At 51.9% G+C, this 9,736-nt stretch overlaps 1 protein-coding gene across 2 annotated transcripts in view; it reads left to right on the top strand.

The window, feature by feature from the left end:
* The first annotated feature begins 310 nt into the window (after positions 1-310).
* Hip1 (huntingtin interacting protein 1) overlaps positions 311-9,736 on the top strand; it is a 105,797-nt gene continuing 96,371 nt past the window's right edge. Inside the window, exon 1 of one of the 2 annotated variants that reach the window (XM_048789949.1) lies at positions 311-957. In XM_048789949.1, the coding sequence (XP_048645906.1) occupies positions 643-957 (315 nt within the window). In that variant the 5' untranslated portion in view covers positions 311-642. The remainder of the gene's footprint in view (positions 958-9,736) is intronic. The other variant, XM_015491438.2, reaches the window with a different exon arrangement.

Genomic DNA, 9,736 nt, shown 5'->3' with positions numbered 1-9,736 from the left:
GGCTTTCCCCATTTAGAACTTTGGTTCTAAAATTTCTCTGGAAGAGTGATACTAATTTTTAAAAATTTGAAACAGATCATAGGGAGAGGAAACTTGCCCCACTCAGTATCCAGACACATTTTTAATGATTTAAACAGTGACCTCATTAATGGCTTAAAAAGAAACAGATCAGGAGAGAGAATAATAAATAGCCCAGACCCTTACCTTCCACACGTGTGAGTCAGGCGTCTGAATCCCCGCCGTGTTGGATCCAGGGCCATCCCCCCCGGTGTGACCTCATCTCATCTCACATCTATCTGTGTGACCTACTTGTAAAGAAAGTCACCCGAGGAACTGGGGGTTACAGCTTCAGTCTGTCTTTTTGGAGGGGACATTATTCAGTTTGTATCAGGCTTCATCTGTCAAAGCACAGGACAGGACTGCAGTTCAAGTGTCAGACTGGCTCCACACCGTCATTTGCCAGGATTTGCCACAATCATAATAGTAACGAAATATGAACGATAAGGACCCAGAAGGAGCTGGTCTCGGTGACACACTCCTGTGATCCCACTCACTCAGGAGGCTGAAGTAGGAGGATCACAAGTTCAAGCCAACCTGGGCACCTTAGGGAGACCCTGTCTCAAAAGATAAAAAGGGCTGGGGATGTGGCTCAGTGGTAGAGCACCCAGGGGTGTCCCTGGAGGAGTGAGCTGGAGGTGTCCTGCCTGGGCTCTGTCAGGTGGAGGGGACCCTGGAACCCTCCCCCGCCCTGCTGAATTCCAGCTGCAGGCGTTTACCTGCAGGTGTGGAGAGAGCTGGAGAAGACCCGCAGGAGCTGCTGACCCAGACGCCACATGGCAGAGGATTGCACGCAGCAGGTGCCCTGCAGCAGCAAGGGGATTAACTGGAAGTCTGGAACCTTCCCTCCATGCAGCTGAGCCAGTTCAAGTCACCCCAATCCACCTCCCAGGCCGGCAGGTCAGTAGAAGCTTCTCTGAGAAACCCAAGGCACCAGGAACCCCCCACCCCCACCCCACACACAGCCTGACATTTAGGGGGACCCCCCTCTGGGAGGACTGGGGGGGGCCCCCTGCTGTCCCTCAAACAGAGCTCCGGTGGATGAGCTCCCTCATGCAAGTGTGGAATTTCCAATTAACTTTTAAGAGCCTCACTGCTAATATAAACAGCTAACCAGGGATCAGCTGACCCGCCATGGAAGGCAGGAATCTGTAGGAACAAAAGAACTAAAATAAACAATCAGGAAAAACAGTCTGTAAGAAACAAAGACTTGCAAGTTCAGAAGAAAACGGCAGAAGCTTAAATAGCGATCTCCAGCAGCTCAAGAGAGTAGCCATCATACAGCAAAATAGATGGTCATGGAAAGAACTCAGAATCTCCCCAGAATTTAGGGAAGATCAAGTCAAGGAAATCCCAGGAAGTAGGAAAAGCAAAAAGCCAAACAAAAAATCAGACAAGGAATTGGGAAGTTCAGAGACCAGATACAGGAAACAGAGTCAGTCCAGAAAGTTGAATATGAAAATGTTTGGAGTCAAGAAAGAGGAAACAGGCGACAGAGGTACAGAAAGAAAAGAAGTTATATGTAAGAAAACCTTCCAGGAGAAGCTGCAGACTACAAATGTCCAGCAAATAAATGACAAAAGGCATACCCAGGCACGGAACTGTGAAATTTTCAAATTCCAGGGATAATGAGATAATTCTACAGGCTTCCAGAGAGGAGAAACAAACGTCAGAGAAGGGACAAGAATTGGCTGGTTCTGAAATCATCAGGAGCAATAGTGAGGGCGGGGTGTCTCCATTCATTTTCCATTGCTATAACAAAATAGGTGAGACTGGGTGACTTAAAAAGAAAAATAGATGTTTATTTTGGCCCATGGATCTGGAGGCTGGGTAGTCCAAGAGCATGGGACCTGCCTCTGCGAGGCCTCTGGTGAGGGGCTTCCTGCTGGATTATGACATTGCAGACCGCACCATGGCAAGACAGAGCAGGTGCACCCCAGAGAACGTGCTCTCTCTTGATGTCCCGTCAATCCATTAATGCACCAATGGAACCATTCACGAGGGCAGACCCTTAATGACCCAAACACTTCCCACAGGTCCCATCACCAAATACCATTCACATTTTGGGATTAAGTTTCCAATGTGAGATTTGGGGGGGGAATGACACATTCAAATTGAAGCACTGAGTACCACGTGCCTCTAGCAACTTGGGGAAGTGACTTTCAATCTGTGGTTTCCTGTCCGGTCAGCAGCAAGTCAAGTGTGAACAAAGGTATGGCCAGAGGATGTGGGATGCATTCAGGCACTTCAGCTGGAGGAGGAAGAGGGGATCCAGGGAGAGTGGCAGAGGGCACCCAGGGGGCACCTCCCAGGAACAAGGCGCCCCACAGGGCATCTTGCACAATAGAGGGCTTGGAAAAAGAATGTGTGCGCACAAAGGACATTGTGCAGATAGAATAACAAAGGAGGTCTTGAATCCAAGAAAAACAAAAACAAAACAAAATGGAACAAGGACTCAGATGTGTGTTCCCCCCCCCCCCCCGCCCGTTTTCCACTTGGCTCTGGGTTGAGTGGCATTGGCACAGTCATCATCCAACACGGGTCATTTACTAGAATATTTGTGTGACCATCGCAAAGATAGGGAAGGAGAGATGGCGAGGAGCCAAGAGAATCGGGTCTTATCCCTCACAATAGGAACCCATCAGGTGACATTAAAATTAGTGAAGAAACAGCAGCGTCAGTCTGTTAATTGGAAACACTGAGTTTACTGCTTCCGGATGGAAGGAAAAGTGGTAGAAAGCAAGAGTGTGGGGTGGGGTGGGGGGCGGGGAGGATGGGGCAGGTGGGGTGCACGGTGGAGAGTGCAGGTTGCTATTAGAAACTATCCTTGACACTCAACTTCTTTTTAAAAATGGAGGTAAAATCTGTGTACCATAAAATGAATCATTAACTCTTTTAAAGGGTACAATGCTTAACTCTTTTAAAGGGTACAATTCAGTGGCATTGAATACCTTAACAGTGTCATGCAATCGTCACTTCTGTTTGGCTCTAAGACATTTTAATCCATCCAAAGGAAGCCACATGCCCACTAAGCAGTCACATCCCCCACCAACTTCTGTTTCCCCCTCTCCCTACTTTATGGCAACCGCTGGACTGGCTGGCTGTCACTGTGGATTTGCCCACTCTGGAAGTTTTATATAAACCAAGTTACATAATAGCACCCTTCTGGGTTGTGATTTTTTTTCCCTGGGCATAGTGTTTTCAGGGTTTGTCCACATTGTAGCATGTATCAGAACTTCATCATTTTTCACAACTGAATAATACTTCGTCATCACTGCAGGAGTAAGACCACCTTTGCTCATTCATTTATCAGTTGGTGGCCTTTGGTCATTTCTGCTTCGTGGCTATTGTGAACAGTGTGACCATGAGCATTCCTGTACAAATATCAATTTGGATAACTGTTCTCAGTTCTTTGGGCACACGCTTAGCAGTGCAATTGGGGGATAGCATGGTGATGCTTGGTCTAACTCTCCGAGGAATTACCCAACTGTTTTCTCCTATAGCTACTCCGTCGCACATTCTCACCAGCTGTGTGCAGGGGTTCCAGTTTCTCTATACCCCTGCCATCACCTGTTATTTTTGCTATTTTAGAATGGTACCCGTCAGAGCAGGTGTGAAGCAGTGTCTCATTATGATTTGCATTTTCCTGGGGGCTTATGATACTGAGCATCTTCGAGTATGCTCGTTGGCCACTGGCTTACCTTTTTCAGAGAAATGTCTATTTAAGACCTTTACATATGTTTAAATTGAATTGCTTTTATTGTTGTTGATTTGCTAGAGTTCTTTTTATATTCTGGATACTAGACTCATGATTCACAAATAATTTTTCCATTCTGTAGATTTTCACTTGCTTGATAATGTCACTACTTGGTTTTTAAACTATATTCCTATATTATTTTGATAATTCTTATTAGATGATTTAAAATTATTAAGTGGCTAAAATCAGATACTAAAGAGGTAATATGTTTTAAAAAGCGATAAAAATTTTAGAATACAAAGAACTTACACCAACATCAAAAAAGATACAGATTCCAGTAGAAAACTGGACATGGATCAGTAACTCACAAAAGATGACAAGAATTCATAATCACAAGAAAAATGAGCAAGTAAAAAAATACAAATCAATATAAGATCATATTTAAAAATAAAACATCAAGATGCACAGACTAGGCATTTGTGGTAATCTTAGCACCAACAGGCGTGAGTGTGTGGAGAGCTATTTGGGCCATTGTGTCAGGATCCCTAACAATATTATTACTCAGCATTTCAACTTCCAAGACTTTCTCCTAAGAAAATAGCTTGAAAGACCCCAAACCCTCTTACTCACGAAGCCGTTTATCACCGTGTGGACGCCCTAGTGTTGTGAACAACCACAGGAGGAAGGAGGGGTAGTTTGGGACCCACCCACCCTCTGAGAGCCCTTCGGCTGGAGGGTTGGATGGACGCGCATGCTCAGGATGCAGCAGCCAACAGCCCTGGACCGCTGGTTCACGAAGCGTCTGGGTGAAGTGAAGTTCTTGATCTTTCAAGGGAGACAAGGTTAAAAATCTTATCGGGACTACAGTCTAACCACCTTCTTTTGGAAAAGTTTTATTTACTGGGACAGATAAAGGTGAAAAGAAATCAGGAAAAGGAAGGAAATGGATCAAAATGTTATGCATTATAATATAAAATATTATGTAGTAAAATAGAAAATAACCAAGAATATACTGTCCACCCTGCTCACCCCGCCCAGCTCGGCTGGGACAGGTGTCCCTGGACTTCATGGGTGGGAAGGAGAGACCAGCAGCAGGCGATGGCCACAGCTCCGCTGGCCCTTTGCTTTCCTGCCGGGTGACTTAAGCCCAGGTTGTGCCCGTCGGGCTGGGGGCATCCGGCTGCAGAGCCTGCTGCGAAGTGCAGGACGCGGGGAGTCTGTTCTCAAGCTCGTACTATTTTGCTCCAGGGATCCAGGACATGAGTACCAGAAACCTCTCTGAGTGCACATTCAAGGTCAAATACAATCCACCAGGCTGCACACCTGGAGCCAGGATGCGGGTCTCTGCACACGCTCATGGCAGAGGATGGTGCCCCCCCACACACACTGGTGCAACCTCAGCTGACTTACCCACCCACAGCCAGGCCTGGCACACCTGCGTGCCTATGTCCACCCTCTCTTCTCCTGGTCTCGTTGTGGAGCTGACGTGGTCCCCAACAGTCCCCCATGGAGGTGCCCTGAGTGCCAAGGCACAGGCAGAGCTTGCACTTGTCTGCGTGTGCGTTTCTCTGTGTGTGTTTACGTGTGTGCATGTAGGCGTGTGTGCACCGCGCTCTGGGTGGGTCGGCGTTGCCCTTGTAATGAGAAGTCCAGAAGCTCAAGTCTGCGGCTATCCCTAGGCCCCCGCGCCCTTCCTTTCCCGTCTGGCTACCAGAGTTGCCTGCAGGCTGCAGAAGGCCCTGCGAGGGAGGGCAGGGCTCCTGAGCATGGCCCCAGTGTGGAGCCGAGCCAGGGACCTCGAGAGGACAAAAGGGGCCTTGAAGAAAGCCCTGGGCAGCTGGGCAGCGCACAACTCTGTTCCCCTGCTTGCCTTCCAAGTTAGGGACGCCCAGGTGCCACTGGGCCACTCACTGTGGCTGTTCCAGGGAGATTCCTGCAATCTGAAGGTTTCTGTGGGGAGCCGGAGCAGGGGGTCATGGTGAACCTCTGCCCACCTGTTGGTTGGTGCAGCTGTCCTGGGGAGTAGACCCAAGGCCACTGAGAAAGGGAGGGAGGGGAAGGCAGCTGCTGGTGGCAGGCACAGGGCCAGGCCCAGGACAGCGGGTGGAGGGTTTTTGCGGAGGGCCTGACAGGTGGGGCTTTGTGTCCCCGCTGCCCTCATCCGGAGGGGCAGCCACAGGCAGATCTCTCCTAACGCAGCTTCCTGTCATCCGGGCTGCCCTGGCTACCGTCCAGTCACTCACACTGAGTCCTCACACCTGCCCCTGTGGCTGCAGCCCCTGGGCTTCCCCCATCCTCGTGGCTGGGCTGCTCTGCTGGGCTGTGCGAGGGGGCTGGGGCCCTCCAGCCACATGAGGCAGTGGGTCTGGCTCCCCCCACTGCAAGCTCTGGACTGTGGCATGTACTAGGGCACTGGTGACGTGGGTAGGTCCCATAGTGGATCCGGGAGGAGACAGGAGACCTGTCTTTGCCCACAGTTTATTGGAAGAAAGACTCATAAATTACTAGAGGGAGTGACCTGGTGGAGGTGAGTAGGGAATGTTAAGGAGCCTCAGGGGGGACGCAGGGACTCTTTCCAGTTGGGAAAGAATCCTGCAGAGGGGACACCCTAGGGGCACAAGAAAGGAAACTCAGGGATGCAGACGTCCCCAGCAAGGGCCCTGGTTCATCAGGGAGAGCCGAATTCTGCCCACAGTGAGAGATTTGGGACCTGGGTTGGGAAGACAGGAAGACGTGGGGACAAGAGGCCAGGGAGGGAGGCAGGGCCAGCCAGAGATTTTACAGGTGGACAGAGAGCCTGGTAAGGTCAGCTTTGGATTTCAAAACAACAGGTTTTCCTAGCAGGGTAAAGAAGAGGTGGGGGCAGAGACAGGCCCGGAGATCATGCTGTTACTGTAGAAGATCTAGAGAAGTTGGCCCTGGGGGAAGTGGGCCAGGGGCAGAGCCAAGATGGGCTCCTGCTTCTGGGAAGGTGACTCCTGTCAGGAAGCTCAGGCGCCGTGGTAATCCCAGCAGCTCAGGAGCCTGAGGCAGGAGGATTCCAAGTTCAAAGCCAGCCTCAGCAACTGTGAGGTGCTAAGCAACTGTCTCTAAATAAAATACAAAATAGGGCTGGGGGTGTGGCTCAGTGGCTGAGTGCCCCTGGGTTCAATCCCCGGTAACCCCCTCCCCCAAAAAAAAAGCCCCTGAGAGATAAGGTTCTGCTTGGGACATGAGCGAGAGGAGCCCGCGCAGAGACCGTGCCTCCGTCGTTCTCCATTTCTATATGGTGTGAGGTTTGGAGGCACATTGGAGTCAACGTAAAAACACTCAGGACAGTAAACACCATATGCAGGACACTGTCACATTTGGAGAGTGAAGATCTGAGTGGGGCTGGGAGGATCCTCAGGGAGATAGCTCTGCTGTTGTGGCAGTGACATGCTGGGGACCTGGTGTCAGGTTGCAGTTTTGCATTTTAGGATGATTGGAATTAAAGGAAAAGAGGAAGATGTAGAGGCTGGAGCAAAGGCCAGGGCCGGAGGGGAGCAGGACCCGGGGAGCAACCAGCAGGCAGGGTTGAGAGCAGGTCCCCGGGGACCACACACAGGGGTAAGTAAGGTCAGTGGACCAAGAGAGGCTCTTGCAGGGGTTGGAGTGCAGAGGAGGGTCAATGGAGACAGGCAGCGTGTGGATGGGAGAGAAATTTGGGGGGAATCTTTTTTTGGGGGGTGGGGCAGTACTGGGGTGGACCCCAGGGCCAGCTCAGGTGGGGGACTCTTAAGCCTGAGAAGAGATCTTTGTACTTGGCGATGAGTTTTGGCAACCTGGGCAGCTTGGGCAGGGGGAGAGGGTGATCAGCAGAGGCAGAGGGTGGGAGGAGTGGACGGTACCAGAAACTTCTTGAAGGCAGGAAAGGAGTCCAGCAGCCGGGGAGGGCGGGGCTAGGGAAGCTGGAGCTGGCCAGTCCCCAGCGCAGACCCAAAAGCACAGAGCCTACCAGCACGGGCCTCTGCCCTCCAAGCCCCATCCAGAGCCCCGATCTGTGCGTCTCTGTTCCCAGCGCTCCCAGAGACCAGGCCTGCTCAGGGGACCTAGGGCACCCGTGGTCATCGCATCCCATCCATCCTGAGTCATGTGACAACAGTGTCCCTGTAGTACTCTAGGGGCAGTGACATTGTAGCACCCAGCCATGAGGCTCCCAGGGCCTCAGTTTCCTGTAGTGATGCTGGCCCGGGTATCACGAGCTGAACAGAGATGGGGAGTGGCCACGGGGGTGGAGTGCCTCCTGCCACCGCACCCTGCAGGACACCTCTGCATTTGATTGACATGAGCTAGTTGGAGGCATCCCTAACCCTGACCTAGAGACTCAGAGTCAGAGAATGAAGTCGCCCGTTCAGTTGGCAGCCCTGGCTGGCGGTGGAGCGAGGGTGTGACCCCAGCTCCTCGGCCTCCCCCTTGGGAATCCGCTGTGACCTGCTGGGCAAACTGTCCAGGGCCGTGCCAGGGTTTGTTTGTTTCTGCTTCTTGCGTCCGAGACCAGGGCAGCCCCTCTCACAAATGGGGAGCATGGGTTCTTTTTTCCAAATGCCAGGGGGCGAGGATGGGGAGGGGCTGAGGTTCCCAGGTGCCTGCGACCTCCCACCTCAGCAGGGGGCACCTCCAGACCCTAGAGTCTCCTCCTGGCCAGAGCAGGAGAGGCCCCGGTGGTCTCATTTTGAGCTGGATCTCCTCCTGCCCCCAGGTTCTTTGGGGAGCACACACGGACATGCGCACACCCCTGCCAACTGGAGGGGAAGGACTTTCCTTCCTGAAGGGCCACACCTCCTGCTGCATGTACTCAATGACCAATTCTCACTCTTGCTTACACAGTCCCTGCCCAGAACCCCTGCGGGAAGCGTTCTGGGGTCAGGGGCGTCCCAGCCCATTTGGTCAAAAGGACCCTCGGGAGGCAGCTTTAATCCTTGCAGCGCCCCGGCCAGCATGCGACAGGCCTCACCAGGCTCCAGCGAGTGAGGGACTGGCACCCTCCTGCAGGTAGTTTAGGTCCCACAGCCTTGCTCCCAAGTCCCTTGTGATGTCACGCCCTTGGCTGACAGCAGAGTGGATTAGCCAGCAGGCTGGGGACCCATGGGTAGAGCAGTGGCTGTGACCTAGTCAGAATCGTTTGCTCCTGTTCCTTGGAAGCAGCACCGTTTAATTGGAGACCTTCATGAAACGAAGGAACAACTGAGCAGAGGTCAGAGGAGAGTGCTTCTCAGGCACAGGAAGGACTATTGCAAAGGCTCTGAGGCTAGGATTAGCCTGTTTAGGAACCTGGAGCAGAGCACGAGAGGCACAGGGCAGGTGGAGTGGGGTTCGCAGCAGCCAGATCTTGCAGAACTGTGTTAACTTGACCTGCTCGACCTGCCCAGTGACTCCCTTGAAGGTCCCCCAATGGTCTTTCTTTTTCCCTCACTCAGCCTTCTCCAGCGCTGAATGCTTGTCTCCAGGGACACTGTTTGACTTTCATCTTCCTAAGACAGCTGCCTCAGGTGATGGGTGACAGAGGGACAAGCAATGGACTAACAAGGCTGCAAAGGGAAGGTTGGGGAGGGAGGTGTCTGCCCAAAGGGGACTTTGGAAAGCTCTAGATATATTCCTGGAATCCAGAAGGCTGCGTCTGTGTGTCGGCTATGTGCCAGGGAAGGAAGTGACTCCTCTACTCCGCCGGATCTTGGGACTCGGTGAGCGGAGCTCTAACTCTGCCTGGCTGGTGGAGGTGCCCAAGATTTACGCAGAGCTTCTCAGCAAAGGATGGGTGTTTATTGGTTCCAGAAGGATCTCTGTCCATCACCAGCTGACTAATAAGTTAACTGATTGAAGACTTCGGTGACCATACATGACATAGAATACAGTCTTTGCATAATAACCAGGAAAATCACTGCCCGAGTAGCTGCAGCAACAAACCCTAGAGAGGTGCAGAAGCCGGCTTCCAGAACCATCAGTTTTTATGATCTGAAATGT

This window comes from Marmota marmota, unplaced genomic scaffold (assembly GCF_001458135.2).
Source record: "Marmota marmota marmota unplaced genomic scaffold, marMar, whole genome shotgun sequence".
NCBI classification, from domain to species: domain Eukaryota; kingdom Metazoa; phylum Chordata; class Mammalia; order Rodentia; family Sciuridae; genus Marmota; species Marmota marmota.
The sequence above is the reverse complement of the archived record's forward strand: the minus strand, read 5'-3'. Positions and strand labels throughout refer to the sequence as shown.